At 40.9% G+C, this 20,196-nt stretch overlaps 1 protein-coding gene across 6 annotated transcripts in view; it reads left to right on the forward strand.

Annotated features, from left to right (window-relative positions):
• The window catches only part of TTC3 (tetratricopeptide repeat domain 3), a 129,169-nt gene that overhangs the window by 105,907 nt on the left and 3,066 nt on the right, over nucleotides 1-20,196 (forward strand). For all 6 annotated transcript variants that reach the window (XM_058523085.1, XM_058523087.1, XM_058523082.1 and 3 more), the window contains 9 exons: nucleotides 2,693-2,832; nucleotides 5,631-5,699; nucleotides 6,670-6,766; nucleotides 8,120-8,220; nucleotides 10,046-10,136; nucleotides 10,574-10,675; nucleotides 13,864-14,225; nucleotides 16,241-16,361; nucleotides 16,546-16,680. In XM_058523085.1, coding sequence (XP_058379068.1) covers nucleotides 2,693-2,832; nucleotides 5,631-5,699; nucleotides 6,670-6,766; nucleotides 8,120-8,220; nucleotides 10,046-10,136; nucleotides 10,574-10,675; nucleotides 13,864-14,225; nucleotides 16,241-16,361; nucleotides 16,546-16,680 — 1,218 coding nt within the window. The remainder of the gene's footprint in view (nucleotides 1-2,692; nucleotides 2,833-5,630; nucleotides 5,700-6,669; nucleotides 6,767-8,119; nucleotides 8,221-10,045; nucleotides 10,137-10,573; nucleotides 10,676-13,863; nucleotides 14,226-16,240; nucleotides 16,362-16,545; nucleotides 16,681-20,196) is intronic.

Below are 20,196 nucleotides of genomic sequence, written 5' to 3' on the forward strand. Positions count from 1 at the left end.
TTACTGCCATTTTTTACCTTTTTTTTTTCTCAGTGTTTTAGTAGTCCTTCTCTGTTCTTTTCTCCTTCTATACAGAATTGATGGTCTCTTTAGTTTGACCTCTGTCTGAAAGCTCTACTCTTTAACTCCCCTCCTCCCTCATTTTATGTTTTTGATATCATATCTAACCTCTGTTTTGTGCATTTGTATCCATTACCCTCTTATCATGGAAATAGATAATTTTTCCTATTTGTGGTCTTCTCTTTTCCCCTTAAATCAGTCCCTTTTACATTTCTTGTAGCACTGGTTTCTTGGTGACAAACTCCTTTAATTTTTGCTTGTCTGGGAAATTTTTGATCTCTCCTTCCATTTTGAATGATAACCTTGCTGGGTAGAGTATTCTTGGCTGTAAGTTTTTTCCTTTTAGCACTTTAAAGATATCGTGCCACTCTCTTCTAGCCTGTAAGGTTTCTGCTGAGAAGTCAGCTGATAGCCTTATGGGGTTTCCTTTGTATGTAACTTGTCTTTCTCTTGTGGCTTTTAGGATTCTCTCTGTATCTTTAATTCTGGACATTTTGATTATGATGTGTCTTGGTGTGGGCCTCTTTGGGTTTATCTTGTTTGGTGCTTTCTGTGCTTCCTGTACCTGGATGTCTGTTTCCTTCCTTAGGTTAGGGAAGTTTTCAGCAATTATTTCTTGAAATAGATTCTCTGCCCCTTGATCTCACTATTCTCCTTCCGGGACACCTATAACACGGGTGTTAGTGCGCTTGATGTTGTCCCAGAGGTCCCTTAGACTGTCCTCACTCTTTTTAATTCTTTTCTCTTTTACCTGTTCAGCTTGGGTAATTTCTTCTAGTCTTTCTTCCAGCTCGCAGATCCGTTCTTCTGTATCCTCTACTCTGCTTTTGAGTCCCTCTGGTGAATTTTTCGTTTCCAGTATTGTATTCTTCATTTCTGATTGGTTCTTTTTTATATCTTCCATTTCTTTGTTGACATTCTCACTGAGTTCATCTATTCTTCTCCCCAGATCAGTGAGCATCCTTAACACTCTTAGTTTGAACTCTCTGTCAGGTAGGTTGCTCATTTCTGTTTCACTTAGTTCCTTTTCTGGGGTTTTGTCCTGTTCTCTTCCTTGGAATGTATTCCTTTGCCTCCTCATTTTGCCTCTTTCCCTGTGCTTGTGTCTACATATTAGGTAGGTCAGCTGCATCTCCTGCTCTTGGATAGGTGACCTTATATAAGTGATGCCTTAGGAGTCCTGCCATGTGCTTCCCTCAGTTCTCAATGTTCCAAGGGTGACCCCTATGTGGGCTACATGTGTCCTTCTGTTGTGGCCTGTTTGCTCTCCCTGTAGGTGCCTGGGAAGGCGGAGTTATCAGCTGTTGTAATGCTCAGCTGTTTGTAGTTGTTGTAGGCCCTTCAGTCTCTTTATCAGGTGTGGGGAGCCCCAGCACAGTTGGCTGCAAGTTCTAATACCACATTTGTGTTGCAGTATTTCTTTTAAGTGAGTAGGCCCCCAGCATGACAGGTTGTTAGGCTCGGGGGCTTACAATTGCTATAAGCCTCCAGCCTTTAGGTCTCTTGTCAGCTCTCTGAGGATTGCAGCTGGGTGGGGCTGGCTTCAGGCATGGGAGCACCCAGTTGTTTCAGGCTTTGAAAGGTGGGGCAAACCCCCTATGTGGGTCTTTGAGAAGCACAAGTCTTCTGCAACTGACAAGCCCTGCCGCCCACAGGTCCACACACACAGTCAACACAGTCCTGCCCCGTGTGCGTGCCCCAACCTCCTGAAGTAGACCCAGTCTCTCCACCGCGGGAGCCCCACACACTCCACCACTGCCCCACACTCTCCACCCACTCCTTGTGTACGCCCTGCCCCGCTGAAGTGGGCTCAGTTGCCAGGCTGCAGAGAATCCTGTCACCAATCTATGCAGGCCCACAAGTTGCCTGAGGGCTTGTTGTTGGGTAGGGCCAGTCTCTAGGGTGGGCTGCCTGCCCTGGCTGAGCTGGATTAAATCGTTGCTCTAGTGGGTGGGACAGACCTGGGCTAGCAGGCCTCAGGGAGAACTCCAATGGTGTCTGTGTCAGCACGCCCACACCAGGCCACAGCAGTGGCCGCCGCCCATGTCCCCAGTCCCTGGAAAGGTCTCACCTCTCACCGAGATGCACTCAGGGCCTATCAGGTGAATCTATGTTTTCACCAAAGCACTATGCAGCTTTCTTTCTGGTGATTTTAGGTTGCTTTCTGAAACGGGTGAGTTTGTGCGTGGGCCCTTTAAGAGCCGGTTTTAATTTCTTTGTGAACCAGCTTTTCTGGGGGTACTCCCCAATGCTTTAGTAGCAGGCAAAGTCAGATATTCTGCCACTCATCTCAATTGTGCTGGGTCCACAAAATGCCCACAGCGGGGCCGCTCCCGGCTCAGGGCCCCGCTCCTCCAGGGAGGCTGCGTACCTGTGGGCTGCTCTTGGGCAGCCGTGAAGCGCTGCAGCTTGTGAAGGCGGCGTTTTTTCTCTCCAGAAGGGAGTTTCTGCCTCTTCCACCTCAATTAGGATTGTCCTTTGTTGCAGGAGTTCCTCTTATCCAGTTTTCAGTTCTGTCTCAGGGGTAATTTTTCCACGAGTAGTTGTAAATTGGCTGTGTCCGCGGGAAGAGTTGAGTTCAGAGTCTGCCTATGCTGCCATCTTGACTTCTCCCTCCCTAAAATGTTTTTAGATCTCAAAGACAGAATTAGATTGGTTCCTCGAAGATTTGGAAAAGGAAATTAAAAAATGGCAACAGGAGAAAAAAGAAATCCAAGAAAGACTCAAAACACTGAAGAAGAAAATGAAAAAGGTTTTAAATGCCAGTGAAATGTAAGTAACAACTGAAAGGCAGTGAGTTTTATTGTTTTTTCACTTGGGTTTTTTTTGGTTATTTTGACATTTTTTGATATTCAGTTTCAAACTATATCAAGTAAAGTGAAAATTTTAGGTACTGTTTTCATCTCATTTTTAAAGAACATCCATTGGGGAATTATGTCACCTAAAACTTTTTCTAAACCTATCATGTTTACAGATAGATTAAATAAAAGTGGGACTTCAAATCAACAAAGAACTGACTTCCTTTTGGTCTGAACACCACCCTTTACTGTGAACATTACCTTTGACCCTTGACCCTTCTTTTCGTATCTGTAAAATGTGGGGGCTAGTCTAGATCTACAGTTCTTTCCAGCACTAAGATTCTGTGATGATTATTATATTTATAATCACTTCCATCCTGAATTTTTAAATTATTAAGATTTGGTCCTGTAGTATGAAGGATTTTGTGTAATACATACAGGTAATACAATTGTCAGATGAGCCAAGTTTGTTTTAAGATTCTCTATGATCGATTACTAACCCCTCTCTTCCCTGAATAGTGATATGTCATATGATTCTTCAGCTTAATTGTTATCCACCATTGTGTAACAAAACACCCAAAACTCAGTGGCTTAAATTAACAGGCATTTTATTCCATCATGGTCTTGCAATCTGGGCTGAGTTGCACTGGGCCGTTCTGCTGGTCTTGCCAGTGGTTCCTCATGTGGCTGCATTTAGCTGGGAATTGCCTGGGGCTGGGCTCAGCTGGGATGCTGGGATGTCTTGGCCTCTTTCTCTGCATGTAGTTTCAGGGCTTCTCCCTCTCCATATGGCCTCTTCATGTGACTTCTATCTATATGGTCTCTCCACGTGGTCTCCTGCGTGGTAGCCAGACCTCTTATGTGATGGCTAAGGGCTTCCAAGAGTGTGAAAGTGGAAGCTGCCAGGCCTTCTCAAAGTTTAGGCCCAGAACTATCAGCATCACTTCTGCCATATTCTGTTGTTTGAAGCAAGTTGAAGCCTAGTCCATACTGAAGGGCATGAATGATGGGAGGCATGGTTCACTGGGGACCACACTACCCCACTCACCTTTCAGGGCATTTCTGTTTTTTCCATTTGCCATGCCTTATGATCAGATGACTTTCATTAATGAGTCTTGTTAGCATTACATTTGGGCAGTTTTTAGACAGTCCTTAAAAGAATGATGAAATATGAAACATTGCATTGTCATATTTTGATTATGCTCAAAGTAGTTTCATTAGAAGAACACATTTATGGAAATGAAAATGTCTGTAAAGCCTTTTTTTTTTTTCTTGTGAGGAAGATCAGCCCTGAGCTAACATCCATGCTAATCTTCCTCTTTTTGCTGAGGAAGACTGGCTCTGAGCTAACATCTATTGCCAATCCTCCTCTTGTTTTTTTTTTGTTTTTTTTTTTGCCCCCAAAGCCCCAGCCGATAGTTGTATGTCATAGTTGCACATCCTTCTAGTTGCCGTATGTGGGACGCAGCCTCAGCATGGCCGGAGAAGCGGTGCGTCAGTGCGCACCCGGGTTCTGAACCCGGGCCACCAGTAGCAGAGCGCGCACACTTAACCGCTAAGCCACAGGGCTGGCCCTGTAAAGCTCTTTACCTCTTAATATTTTTGAACAAGTCTAGTCTTAATCATTAAGTTATTGAAAAATTCAGGAATATTTATATTTAATAAATATTTTTTATGTGCTCAATTCAGGCATACTATCAAACTAGACAAAATCAATGAGGCTGTTGGTGATAAGAAAATTTTTTTTCCGTGCTAACAAAAATTGACCATTTCTGCCAAGGAATAAATGTTTCATTGTTTATTTTTACCTTATTAGTATATTTCTTCGCCCTTTTCTGTCACAATTTAAAGATAAGCCGTAGGCGTCTCTACTTTTTGCACTTGCCAAATAAATGCTTTAAAGCTAAATTTTTATATTTAGATTTTCAAGTAAAATTTTAAAACTCTTTGGATCTCTTAGAGAAGCACAAAGATTACGAGGAATGATTTCATTGATTTTTCTACGCTTTAGATCACACTTAGTATTCATTAAGAAATGAAGGAGACGTAAGGAGCTCATGATTGGTGCAGTGATAAAAATCACAGATAACTGTGAGAGAAGGCAGAAATTTTATGAAAGAGCTACCCAATATGTAATACGTAGAGGAAATATTTTACAAAAGAGAAGAAATGGCATTTAAACTGGTTCTTAGTGAAAACTTGGGATTTTTAGCAATAGAGATGGCCAAAAAGGCGTGTAGGAGAGTGTGAAAGAAGAGAGAGAACCCATCTTGCGCAGGGCGTTGCTCAGGAATCAGAGCTTTACCCACCTTGTTTAGAAGGGTTATCAGACTGCGTGCCTGCGTGAGTGTGTGTGTGCATTAACTGGACTTGAAGTTCTGTTCTAAAGAGTAGAAGGCTGTCTGATTTTGCATGAGCACCGCTGGTCATACTGATGGTGATCCGCCAACAGCTGTGCTCCTCTGTCTCGTGTTGCACCACCTGGAGGTGCTGCTTGAAGTGGACTGAGACGGGGTGATCTACGCTGCAAGCCTATGACCTAGAGTCAAGAAAAAGGTCATCTGCCTTCGAGGTGTAAAAGGAAAACTTCCCCAAAGGAAAATGACTCAAATTCTTTTCCTATTTAGAAGATATTAGAAATGAAACAAAATGTAGAAACTTATAAAGAATTCAAGAAATGTTCACATGGATATGGGTAGAATTTACTGTGTGGGATTGTGTTTTTAAAAATCTTTGAAAATTAATTAAAATTTGGTGATTATACATTTGTAGGTATACCCAGAAAAATGACGGAGAGGATAAGGAATATGAATTACTTCTGGATCAGTCCCCTAAAATCAGGCAAATGAAGCTTAAATTTATTTTTACTATTTTATTTTACTTTTAATACCAGAGGCACAAGCGCAGTAGCCTTCTAAATATTGTTGCTTGTCTGTTTCTTTGAAGTAATTATGTTTCTCTTTTCTTTATTTCTGTTTCTGTTCTTTAAAGTAATATTTTAATAGATTTATTCTTTAAGTATTTTTATTTTACAGTGTTCCTACTTTTATTTCACGTTGTCAGTATAAGAAATGCTGAATTTGTTGTTGTTGATTACTCCTCTTTTCCCTTGAATTAACTTGAAACTAAAAATGTTTTAAAAATTTTTCTTTGCTGTTACTTGAAATAAGTCTCAACTATATTATGATAGTTTGTTGCTCTGTAGTTATAGGTTTATTAAAGAATTTTTATAATGAACCCATAAAAAGTTTCTTTTTCACTTTTATTGATGGAAATAATATTTTCACATACTGGTAACCAATATATTCAGTAGTAAGCTGTTGTAGTCCGCTTTTCTCACTTAATATTGTTTCGTATGCACATTTCTATTCACATCATGGTCCATGGCCGCCTTTTTTTAGCTGTTATAAAAGTATTGCCTTGAACAACTGTGTGCAGATTGCTTTTTTCCTTTGGGTTGTTTCCTTGTAATATGTGTCAAAATAGAATTTCTGACTCAAAGGATGAAGGATGTTCTATGAAGTTGATTAACATAGTTAGATTATACTCCACCTACCCTCATAAAAATGGTGAACCAGTTTCTCAGCATTCTCAACCAAATACTCACTTTTAATTTCATATCTTCTTTTTGATCATTTGTAAAGTGCAAAGAGCACTTGTGAGTCTGTATCAGTAAAATATTAGGCAAGAAGTCCTCTAGAAGATGTTATATAAGTCTTTTTGTGGCATGATTTCAAAATTAACCTAGCTTAAGTCTTTGTGATCTCACTGGTTAAATTTTTTTCAAGAAGTTTTTCTGTAATATTTGCAGTAATACATTTACAAATGAGAAAATGAAAATGGAAGAGTGTATAAAGAAAGGGAAAGAGTGTTATGAAGAGAGTCTTCAAAGAGCTGTGGCTGCAGAGGTGAGTCCAGGACGCCTGGTGACTGACAGATGTGGCAGGATGTCATTTGTGTGCTTTGTGTTTAATTATGCAGGAGGCATAGCAACATTGCTGGAGGCTCAGGGATGTCACTCATAATCCTGCCTCTCTGAAACAACCACTTTCCTGGCAGATAGCTTTTTAATTTTCTACCCTTATGGCTATGTCGTGTTACATAACTGGTGTACTCATAGTGTACACCAAATTTTGTAACCTGCTTTCTTTATTTAACATTGTAATTTGGTCATTTTCCATGATCTACACTTTGAATGGCTTCATCATATTGAATCAAGTGATGCACCACGTGGTAGTCAACCATAAAACATATTTGCCAGTACTAGAAAAGGAACTTGAAAATAATCTACTTGTTAAGAATATACTGTCTCCTCCCCCCAGAAGAATATATACCAATGTCAGTATACTTTTTGAGAAACTACTGAGACAAAAATCAAAATAATGACCTCTGCCTATATTTTATTGAGTTGCTGAAACATGGTTGCTTTGTTTTTCTAATTGAGAAATAAATATTATTTATTGGTATATGTGTCTATGATTATTCTGGGAAAATAAGAAAAGGCTTAGTTTATTGCAATCTGCAAACATGAATCCTTTAATGAAATATTGACTACACAGCTGCTTCTAAGGAAAGGAATTAAAAAAAGCCCAAGTACCTATACTTTGTGGATCCTATGCCTGCATCTGTATTCCCGAGCCTGTTCAGTTCTCCCTTACCACAATGTGGCACGCGGGTTAGCCTGGTGGCCCTGTCAAGGTTACTGACACATGGATTAAAACAAGGCAGATTTACATTTCCTGCAGTAACTCTTACAAAAATGGCCAATTGGCTTGTGGGGAAGCCAGAGAGTCTGAATGTTTTAAAACATGCCCTAGAGGCTTTTGATGCCTGTGCTGAGAACAACTTTTCTGAGGCCTTTAAATTTGATAGGGTGCAACCTTGGGATTATTCTGCTGGCCCCTGGCCCTCTGCTCACCATGGACAGGACCATAGATGATGTATAAGGTGTAAACACACAGGTAACCTAGCTCTGTGCTTGTATATGGCTCAAGCAGTAAGCCATGTGGAAAACTGCATATCTGAGAAAAGTATTGTTTAAGGTACATAATTTTACTGTCATTTTGTTACTGTATTTTCAAATTCAAAAGTTTTAATTCCTGTTTACCTGAGTACAATTATAGCATAATCAAGTTCTGGTGATTCTGTCATCCTGTGTCATTTAAGGAGAAACTCAGAAGTGGTTTATAACTTTTAACAACTTTAAAATAGTTTCAGTTTTTCAGTTTTAAAATACTCAGCATTCTCTAATCTAATGGTAGGTATCTGTGCTTGAAAACTGGAAGGAGACGGAGGTGTATAAGTTACAGATCATGGAATCACAAGCAGAAGGGTATCTTAAGAACCTGAAGCTAATGAGCAGGTACTGTGTGGTGTCACAGGAATCTTTCTCAGCATGTCATTTAGTAAATAAAAGTTAGAGCTATTTGAGAAAAGAACATTTTAGATGAGACAGGACTGTTTTATTTTTAATAGTTACACAGTTAATACATGTTCAATTGTAGAAAAATTAAAACATATAAACAAAAATAAAAATTATCCATAATTCTACATTGAGATATAACTAGTTAATATTTTAGAATAAATTCAGTAAGTATTTGAAAAAAATGACAATTTATATATATTTTTTCACCAAGTAGTATATAGGAAGCTTCCTTTCATATCAGTAATTACATTTCTCCAACCTGATTTTGAAAGGCTGACTAGTATTCCAGCATACAAACGTGTCATGATTTATCATGCACCACTGTATGGGGGGGATAGTGGGGTTGTTTGCACGTTTTATTGATAGAAGCTACACTACAGTGAGTAATCTTGTAGCTAAATTTTTATGCATGTTGTTAATCATTTCCATGCAATACATTTCTGGAATGAAGATCACATTTTCAAGGCTTTTAAACAGTTGCCTTCCGTAGGAACAGTTACTTAACCGTCTTAATGGCAAGAGTATGGGAATGTCACTTCAGAAGATATTCACATATGGCCATTTTCTTCAACTCTCCGTGATCTTAACTTGTTTTTGTTTGTTTTGCTTTGTTTTTGGAATAAATTTTACCTGGGAATGCTGAAGAGTCTTCTTCAGTCTTGCATTTAGCACTTTTCTGTGTGGGTTTTCCCACATGGGGTTACTTTTCATCCGGTCCTTTTATCATATTCCATACACAGGTTTTGACTTTTTAATCTCAGATTTTTCATCTTTCCTAGTGCTTTTTGATTTAAATTTCAAACCCTCAGTGTTGCACCACTGTGGGTCATGGAAAATGTTTTAAGGTATAGTTCTTTATTTCTTCATTTTTCGAGATTGTTTTTTTCACCTGAGAAAACCTTTCTGAATACAGGTAAACTAATACGCTGATTCAGATTACAGGACTAGTACAGCTGAGGTTGAGACCAAGAGTGTTCACGTGCCTGTGTTCAGCATTCACCATAGTCTGTGCATTGTGGCTCATCTGGGAAACAGAGATTTCTCAGACCTCGTTTTATCTAACAATATCAACTTCCTTATTAAGCCTCATAGTACACGTAGCTTCTTTCTTAGGGCTTCTGTGCTAACTCTGCCCATTCCCCCAAAGGATAGCAAAAGAGAAAAGATGTAAAAGGAATGTTCTATTTTTTCTTTAAGATCTATAATGAGAACTGACACAATCACAGATTGATAGTTTTGTTGATCTTCTCCATTAGGAATAGAGCTTGTCTGTCACTTTCAATAGACCAGATTCATGAGGTGCTGAGATCGTAGTTTTTCATAGTCTGTCAGGCCCCAACCTTTATTTTACAGTAAGGTGGGGGTGAGGATTTTATTGGAGTGTTTTAAATGTTCCAAGCTGCTTTTTTTTTTTAATGCAAAGGTAGCCTTTGGTGTTAAACATGAAGATGTCAAATGAAGAATGGTGAAATCTTCAAAATTGGGGAAAGAAATTAAAATTCAGCAGAATATTTGCTCTCCGCCCACCAGTTTTGGGGGTTTGGTCAGATCAATAATTAGAATTTCCTAAAGTGTTTCTAGTTGTGAGTTTGTAAGATACATAATTCTTTAGAAATAGTTGTTTGTGTGTGTGTGTGATCGTGTTAATTATATCTTTCTCTCATATTTATATGTTTGTTTTTACTTGTACCTTAGTGCTTTTAATTTTTAAAAAATTTCTGAAGTAGACATTAAGCAGTTTGATATTTTTCTACTTTTTCAGTGATTCTGCAGCATATCCTGACATGGAGTCGGACATACATTCATGGGAATCATTTCTTTCTAATGTTAGAAAAGAAATTGAGAAAGCAAAGGTAAGTATAAAATATTTTGTAATTCTGTCAAAATCTGTATGATGGTTATAATTCTCGGGAGGCTAATGTCATATTGAAACTTTCTTTTTTGAGCTGACAAAGGCAATATATATTTTTCATTGTAATTATTAAGAATTTTTCATGGAAGTAATGCTGTTTTCTTAGTTAACTATCTTAAGTTCTGCCCTTGATTAATAAGATTAGAGAAATTATGTTTGATAAAGCTGTAGTGTATTCTGATTAATGAGGTCTTATTTTGAACTTGTTGCCTTACAAGAAATAATGGTTTTAATACCTTGTATCTCAGTTATATTTATTAGAAAATTGTTGCCCATTTGTAATGTATAGTAAGAAGTATTAAAAAAAGTGTTAATATATAATTGTGGTTTACCCTTGAAATTTGTTAAAAAACTGAACACTTTTTCTTCTACCTACAGTCTCAGTTTGAAGAACAAATTCAAGCAATTAAAAATGGTTCTCAGCTCAGTGAAGTTTCTAAAGTGCAGATTTCTGACCTTTCATTTCCTGCCTGTAGCACAGTAAGTCTATCGCGTCTTTTTTTCTTTTTTTAGGAAATAAAATAGAAAACTAGTGAAGCACAATTTCTTTCTTAACTGGCCAAAGTAGTTTGTTGTTGTTTTTCTGGGCGTGGGGATGGGATGGATTAATAATTGCTTTGATGTTTTCATTATTGGTGCTATTGGGTAATCTTTTAAGTTTTATAGCATTCTTATATAAAAGGAAGATCAGTCTTTTCTACATCAGTATCTAAGGACGGGACTGAGGTGAACACACCTCGGGTACATGTTTCTGTCACGTTCATATACCTTAGTCTGCTTTTTTTTTCTGGATGCTGGTGTGTGTGTGAGGGTGTGTGTGAGTGTGAGATAATAATCTAGGAGTAACAGTGCCGGTGATTCAGGCAGGCCCTCCCTACTAATACCACCTCAGATATAGTCTTATTCCTAGATACTTGGGGGCATAAGACCAAAGTCTAGAAATTAAGATCTATTTCCTCATCAAATACAGAGTGAAAGCTGCCGTACCTGAGCCACACAAGGGCTTTGTTGGTCTGCTGTATCATACTTTACTGCTAGTTGGAGGTATTTGCAGAATCTTTTGAATAACAGTGATTGCCAAACCTTGTCTTTTTATTTTACAATATACAATGCAGTAAAGAAAAGCATTGATTCCATTTTGTGGACTTTAAGATATGGCTAAACCTAGTATCACTTTATTGTATTCTGGGGTACATGTTTCTTATTTGGACACAGAGCAGGTGCTCAGCAAACACTAAATTGAGATGAATTAAGCCCAAAGGAGATCAGACTGTAAGAATTTAAAGAAAGACTCTACTCAGGATTTGATTAGAGGTAGGTTTCAGAATGTTTGGGCACAACATTGAAATCTTCTGGTTCTGAAGTTGTCTCCATATAGGAGACTCTCTTCCCCAGCACCTGATTTGCACCTTTCAGCTACTGCCAGACCTTTGCCTGGGCTGTTCCGCAGCCTGAACACCATCCTCACTCTCAGCATTCTGCCTCTCCCTGAAAGCCCAGTTGGGGCCGCCCTCGTTTGCCCCTCCCCTGTGACTCTTCTGTCATGTGTTCAGTCTCCTTAACTTAGATGACTCTTAACCTCCCTGACTGTAGGGAGCCTGATCTTGAAGGAGTCTTTTTCTCATCAGGACCTTGCACACTAAGCATTCAAACTCACTGTGCATTTAGCTGCAAAAAATGTTTTGTAAACTTTAAAAGGTTTAGCCACCTTGAACTGAATAAAATATTCTATTGAGATCCAAAGTTTTTTCTCTCCATTGTGCTGAGTAAGAAATAGAATTTTATTTAGAAGTAAATTAAAGATCACGTATCATTTACAGTTTTTCCAAGTTCTTATAGCAGATATGAAGGGGGAAAAGATGTTGGCTCTCAGAATATTTTGCTATTAATTTGTAATTCTAGCTTCTGTAATTTTATAAGTACTCAAAAGAGTTTTAATATCCAGAATCCTGGGAAATCTCAGTGTGCCAAGAGCTTGAGTAAGAAGTATCACTAAAAATCATTTACTTTGTGTCATTTCTCCCCCATTCCTTCATTGGGGATTTAGTGGTGCTCAGGATTAGATGTGGTCTGTGCCCTCCAAGTGTATGGGTTTGGGAAAAGAGAGACTTTAAACCCATAATTACAAGCAAAGTGCGCCAAGGTTTTTCGCAGGAGCATAGAATGCTATAACAGCATGAATTAGGGGATACTAACCTAAGCTAGAGTCTGGGCCTCAGTGGAAGATTCCCTGTTGGAGAACTCAGTGAGCCAGAGGTCCAGGATGGGAATTAACCAGGCAAAGGAGTACGTAGGTGTGTGTTTGAGGAAGAGTGGGATGGTATGATGTTTGGAGGGGCAGAGTATTCCAAATGGAAGAAACAGCATATTTGGAGGCTCGAAAAAAGAGAACACGCTCCTTTCATGGATATAAAAGAAGGTCAGTATGACAAAGGGGGCGATAGTGAGAAACATTATAACAGTACCCAGGGGCCAGAACAAAGGGAGCCTTATTCTGTAAGGCTTATTCAGCAGTTTGGACATTTCCTCAGGTCACCAGGAAGCCAGTATAGGTTTAAGTAAGGGAACGACATCAGCTTTATACTTTGTGATGATCAGCTTGACTGCAGGGTGGAGAAAGGGTGGGAGGGGGGCCTGAGTGATTTCCAGTCGATCAGTTATTAGCTTGTTGCCGCTGGCCATGTCCTGGATCAGGGAGTGACAGTGGAGTGGGTGGAGGGAAGAGGTGTTTAGGAGATACAGTTGAAAGAACTGCACTGCTCATGAGATTAGACTGCAGTGTGTGCCTGTTGGGGAGTCGAGGATGAGTCCGGGTTTCTGTCAGTGAGGTGGGCACCAGAGGAAGAGCAGGGTGAGGAGACTGCACCAAGGCGGGTTTTGAAGACATCGCATTAGAGTAGCCTTGGACTCACTCAAGTGGATTTGCCCAGTAGGAAGTTTGATTTGCAGACTTGGATCTCAAGAAAATATTCTAGACTGGAATCTTTTAAAAGGGGGCCATTATCAGGAGCAAGCACATAGTCATCAAGCCATGAGAGAATGTGAAGTGGCCTGGGGAGAGGGTATAGCAGGAGGGATTTGGGCCTCAGACGATGCCATAAGGAACATCAGTACTTAAGGCAGGGACAGGCATAAGAACTGCAGGGAGAGCTGAGAGGGCGCCCGAGAGAGGAGGGAGGGAAGCCAGCAGCTTGGAGCCATGAAGAGCTCATTTGGACAAAAAGAAGGTGACCAGTGATCTCTAGGTGTCCCTTGGGCTAAGTGGGATGGAGACTTTGGTGGCCTTGGCAAGGGTGGTTTTGGGGAGTGTTGGGACAGCTGTTTTGATTGATCAGCCCCAGCGTTTCGCTGGGAAGGGAGAAGTGTGATTAGGTGAGAGTTGAAGGAGGGCAAGTAGGTAGGTGAAATGTTCTTATTTAGGCAGTTTTTTTTAATTTTACAGAGAAAATAATGAATTATAGAGAGTTAGAAGTCAGAGTCCTACGCTTGTCGTGACAACTAAGAAGTTATGTTATGATCAGTAATTTTTTTAAAAACAAAACCATTTAATTTATTGTATTCAAGTTTCCTGTGAACTTGAACACCCAGGTTTTATTATAGTCGTGTTTAATCGTCAGTCTTTGTCCATGGATGTTTCTCTAAATACTACCGTCGTGTGTTCCTCACAGATTCATCCCAGGTCACTTCCTGAGTCTGTAGGCCATGATGATCAAGGTCCCTTGACTTCTACGAGTCACGGGACTGGAAGGCAAACAACAGTTCCCAAGGATTCAGGTCTGGCCTCTGCCAGGGACTGCCCAGTGGGGGCTCCCTCTCCACCGCTGCCAGGATCACTCTCCGGTCTGCTGGAAGTCGCCTGGCTCCCAGAGCGTAGGAGCACTGGCCAGGCATCTCAGTCAAAACAAAGCCTCGTGGCTGATCAGCAACTGCCTGTTGCTCCAGGACGTGCTACTCGCTCAAGCCAGTCTCCAAAAAAGCCGTTCAATAGTATTATCGAGCACATGTCAGTGGTATTCCCATGTTACAACAGGTACGAATATAAAATATCTGTGACTGTTAAATTCTTTATTGAACTAAGGTTTCCTGACCAGGTGAAATTATGGCCAATTAGGGGCTGAGTGGAAAGGACTGCATAATTGTTTTACTCAGAAAGACAAGTGCTACATTTCCTTTTGTAAAACATAGAGGTGAGCATTTTTAAATAAACTTCTTAATGTGCCCATCTAGATTGAAAACACTGAACACTGGGTAATCACCACTCATCAGAACCCATGGCAGCTTGCTAAGATTTTGATGAGATTGGGCCGGCCCCGTGGCTTAGTGGTTAAGTGCACACGATCCGCTACTGGTGGCCCGGGTTCGGATCCCGGGCGCGCACCGACGCACCGCTTCTCCAGCCATGCTGAGGCTGTGTCCCACATACAGCAACTAGAAGGATGTGCAACTATGACATACAGCTATAGCTCTACTGGGGCTTTGGGGGAAAAATAAATAAATAAAATTATAAAAAAAAGATTTCGATGAGATCAGTTACGTGCACCAATACTAGTTATGGAATCACTAACTGAACTGCAAAACACTAGTTTTGTATCATTTTGGGAAAAAATTACACATATAGCAAAGAAGGCATACCTTGTTGGACAACACCTCTGATTTGTTAGGCATCAGCTGAAAAGACTAGATGTAATTCGACGGTGAATCAGGTGTGTGGGCATGTTACAGAGGGATCCTCGTGAAGGTAGGGAGAACTGCTTTTTTTTTTTTTTAAAGATTTTATTTATTTTATTTTTTCCCCCAAAGCCCCAGTGGATAGTTGTATGTCGTAGCTGCACATCCTTCTAGTTGCTGTATGTGGGACTCGGCCTCAGGATGAACGGAGAAGTGGTGCCTCAATGCGCACCCGGGATCCGAACCCGGGCCACCAGCATCGCAGCGCGCGCACTTAACCACCAAGCCACAGGGCCGGCCCTAGGGAGAACTGCTTTTACCTAAGTCAGCAAGAGTTGTCATTCAGGCACTTCAGTAGTGCTTCTGCATCGACCTCTGACCTCACTCTCCAGGCTGGTGCGAGGAGGCAGAGTTGCTCCTTGTCTCAGCCAAGAGAGACCATGAGGCAGAGGGAGTGTCTCTGGAGTACAGCTCAGAAGAGAAGAATCCACATCTAGGAATGACTCTCTGCACCTCCCATGTTATTTCTGTATTTGACACAGTATTAGATACAGGCTTTCAAATTATACTTTTGAAACAAAGTAGTTGTTAAATTATGATTGGCCAGAATTAATGGTTTGCATCTATCGGTAGAGCACTGCCCATATGAAAGTAAGTATATTTTATCTGCACATGGGCGTATTTAGCCTTGCCTCAGTTTGAGAAACATAAGTTCTCTCAATAGCAGTTACCATGCCAGTTGTAAAAATATTCAAGTTGTAATTGCCAAAAGTACCTTACAAATAAAATTGTTAGCAGTCCTGACTGAACTTGACAGTTTAAACAACCAAACAGAAATACATCCTAATTTTCTGAAAGGTAAAACATTTGGGGTGTTAGTGGTACAATATCAAGTTCCTATTGAGTAAAGGTATAGTTCCCATCCACTGGTACTTGTGAAACATTCAGGCTGTGAAAAACCTTGTTGTTGGTTAGATTTTTTAGGGGAGGAAGTCAACAAAACTAGTTTCCTCTTAGATAGAAGATTTTATTGATTTCAAGTCAGAACCAACGGTGTCTGATGGTTCAGTGATTTTGCATAAAGCTGTGATCTAGCCAGGCTGTGGGAAGTCAGTTTTCTAAGTAAGATGGACATCGCAAATGGATCTATGAAATTCTATTAAAATAAATATTTAGAAATAATACTGAAGTTTTCGTAACTCCTTGGAAAGAGTTATTCTGCTTTTTATTACGGTCAATATTGTTGTTTACAAATTAATTTTGTTTGTGTGTATTTGTTTTTGTCTCTTTTAACTGTTGGGTTGCTATTGGCACGTAATGTTTCTTAGCAGTAGGAAGTGCATTTCTGCTCTCATTTATCCTCTCCTTCCCTTTCAGCACTGAGCTTGCCGGTTTGATTAAAAAAGTGCGAAACAAAAACAAGAACTCACTCTCAGGATTGAGTCTTGATGAAATTGTCCAAAGAGTGACAGAACACATTCTAGACGAACAGAGAAAGGTCAGTATTTCATCCAGATACAATAAAATGTTCCACTTTATCCTTATCTATTTATAAAATATGAGAATTATAAAAAAAAAAAAAATGCTTCCAACCAAAATGTGGAGAGCAATTTACTAAAGACAGAAGATGGTCAAGCTTTTGGGTAACTGAACTTGCTTCCCACCCCACATTATCTCTGTAGCCAAATCCAGGAAAGGACGAGAGGCCATCTGAGCCCAGCTCTGCTGCTTCTGTGACCAGGGCCTCCCAGGGCCCATCCTCCGTGATCACTGGACCATCACCCAGAACCAAGGGGCAGAAGACAGAAGATGTCCCTGTGAGTGTTATATGTATGACTGTAGAGTCAGTTTTGTTCTTTTTGATGAACAGCAGGAAGGAAACAAAACTGTTAGTGCGTGATTTAGCCTCATTCTTTTCGTTTCTAGTCCTGATTTATTTGATCTTAAAATTAGAAACCAAATATGGGTGTACTTGAGTGTCCTGTTAGAACAGTCAGTGACACACAGGGCAAGGTCATTGTCTCTCTGCCTTTATAAGTGCCGTGGGGCCCCGTGGAGAGAAGCCCTGCACTCGAGTGGCTAGAAGAGCTCCAACCACGTGGTGAGAACTGGGCCTCAGATGGTCAGATGCACTCATTTTTATATCAAGTGTGTTATTTTGAATAGTTGAGGAAAGTGATTTTTGGGTAACTTTCTTCTTCGTGACCCCGGGCTTTAGAATCACACAGACTTGGTTCCATCACTTAATAACACTGTGAGCTCGGATCAGATCTGGTTATTCAGCTTGTCTGGGTGAAGTGCCACAGTAGAATCACCAGGGTCAAGCGCTGGTTGGTTGCTTCCCTTCCTTTCCCCTCAAGTGCCTGGGGGGCCCCTGGAATGGGCTAAACTTGCCCATTTAATTTGATAGACTGATGTAAGTTGTTTATTGTCCTTTTAGACAATAAGAATGTTACATTTACATACAACTTTTTATAAAATTCCTTTATATCTGTGATCTCAATTGATAAGGCATTGTATAATAGTCTTTCTTTTCTTTTCTTTTTTTTTGGTGAGGAAGATTGGCCCTGAGCCAACATCTGCCAATCCTCCTCTTTTTTTTGCTGAGGAAGATTGGCTGTGGGCTAACACCTGTGCCCATCTTCCTCTACTTTATACGAGACGTGGCCACAGCATGGCTTGACAAGCGGTGCATCAGTGGGCACCCGGGATCTGAACTGGCGAACCCTGGGCCGCTGCATCAGAGTGCGCACACTTAACCACTGCGCCACCGGGCCGGCCTCAATAGTCTTTATTTTCTAAATGAGGAAACCGAGGCATAGATGACTCACGCAGCTTGCCAGCGCGCATTCCTTGGATTTGAATGTGCAGCATGTAATTCCCTGATCCTCTCTGCACCGCCCAGCCAGTGGTGGGACCGTGCAGTCGGCACTGAATGTGTGGTTGAAACAGAGGCCGTCACCTCTGTGGCTCAGGGCCGTGGGCTCCGGACTGAATTCTGGTGTAGCTCACGTTTTCCCTTTTGTCCAACTACGGTATCAGAGCGTAGATGAAATTGAAGTTGAAAGAGTTGCAGGCCCCATAGTGGAGTCAGCAGTGCAAGATTGCACAAGAGGACGAGTTTGCTGACTTGAGCTAAACAGTGAGTCTTTTTGTGAACTTTTGTTTTTATTCCGCCGGTACATTTTCACTTTCTCCTACCCTTTGGAGATTTTCCACACCACATACACTCAAGTCCCAGAGGGTCTCATCCCTACCCTCACCCCAAAGAGAGCGCTTACGAGCATGCAGAGCATTCCTGCAAGGCCTGGCTAGAGTCCCTTCCCTCTCCCAGGGGTGTCCTCGACTGCTCACGTGCTCTGTGGTCCTCCAACTAGCAAGAATCCTCAGAGCATTCTCATGGACGTGAGTGTGTACGGTACGTGAGCAGGTGTGTGTACACGTGCGTGCATGCTTATTGGCCACCTCCACCCCAAGACAGACTGTAATCACCTGGGGGGGGAGACCTTTGTATTTCACAGTTGATGTTGATGATGATCAAGATGTAAACGCTGACTTTAAGACAAATATGAATGCAAACTGCAACTTAATTTGATAATTGTAGGTAGTTTTTTAAAAAATTAAAAGTAATTTGCTTTATATTTTTAAATTACAAAAGTAATATATATGTTCACAATAGAAAGTACAAATAAAAAGAGCATTTAAAGAACCCCAAAACCCCCCTCTAAACCAGTATTATGTAAGTATACATTTTTCTGCACTCTTTCCTGTGTGTGTGTCTATGAATTTAGTCCAAACTGTACGTGCTTTCTGTGTCCTTTTTCCCGCTTGGGAGTATATTGTGCCCGTCTCTCCGTGCTAGGAAATAGTCACGCTGTGGCTTTTTCAAGCCAAGCGTACTTCTGAGCTTTGCAGAGGCCTTCACCTGCCTTCCCAGCCTCCGTTTCTTCCCAGACTGCGTCAGGGGCCGCAGAGCATGGAGAACACTCGTTCTACCACATCTGCCCCCTCTCTGCCTAGGCAGCGCCAGTGCCATGGGAGAGACAGAAAACCCCTCTCAGCAGTTCACAGTCTTCAGACCTTCAGGCCCTGCCCCCAGCTCGCCTCCCTAACCTCAGCCCCACGGCCAGGGCTGCGTTCACTCCCTCCCTCCACAGTTTATGGAGCATCGGGTTGGGGCTAGGTTCCTTGCCAGCTGCTAAGGACACAGAAAAAATAAGGCTCATTTCTTGCCTTCAGGGTGCTCAGAGTTAAGGAGGGGAGTGAGAGTCGAAAATAATGATGCAGTGTGGGCTAAGTGCTGTGAGCTGCAGGGGGACTCTGTGCCTGGTGTCCTAGGGTGGCACTCTGGCTCCACTTTCACACAGAAAATGCTGTCTGTGCTCACCAGACGGTGAGCCACTTGAGCCAGAAACCCTCCCATTCATCTCCCGTGTCCCAGCGCCCTGCACAATCCCTGACCTGGATGTTTGCTGAATGAGCCATCAGTTTGTTTTGTTTTGATTTGCACAAGTAATCCACATTCACAGGAACTTTAGAAAGTAGCAAAGAAAAAAATTAAATCTCTCTTAACCAAAAGTAACCATTGTTACCATTTTCTATCTTTCCAGACTCTTTTCTAGATATCTCTATATATACACATTCTCTTTATTTTTAAAAAATTGAGTTATATGATACATGGTGTTTTGTAACCTGCTTTTAGTCAGAGGCCTGTAGTGACCAGCTTTCTTTCTGTGTTGGGGATTATGGACTTCCATCATGATTTTTTTTTTTATTGAGGTAACATTTGTTTATAACATATAAATTTCAGGTGTACATCATTATATTTCAATTTCTGTGTAGATTACATCATGTTCGCCACCTAAAGACTAATTACAATCCCTCACCACACACATGTGACTAATCACCCCTTTCACCATCCTTCCTCCCCTCTTCCCTTCTGGTAACCACCAGTCTCTGTCTCTATGAGATTGTTTGTTGTTGTTTTTATCTTCTACTTATGAGTGAGATCATATGGTGTTTGACCTTCTCCCTCTGACTTATTTCGCTTAGCATAATACCCTCAAGTTCCATCCATGTTGTCACAAACGGCTGGATTTCATCATTTCTTATGGCTGAGTAGTTCCATCATGATTTTCATTGGCCCCGTGATAGTCCACAGTGTGGATATGTTGTAATTTATGTTACTGTCCCCAACTGTTAGATAATTAGATGAATGATTAATTTGTAATATTCAGCTAGCACCATATTTTAGCTATGGGGTGGGATAAATAGGCATTTGTAGTATTTTACCTGGGAATCTGTTAACCATATAAAACATTTTTTTCTCTGAG

This window comes from Diceros bicornis, chromosome 27, assembly GCF_020826845.1.
Source record: "Diceros bicornis minor isolate mBicDic1 chromosome 27, mDicBic1.mat.cur, whole genome shotgun sequence".
Classification (NCBI taxonomy): Eukaryota; Metazoa; Chordata; class Mammalia; order Perissodactyla; family Rhinocerotidae; genus Diceros; species Diceros bicornis.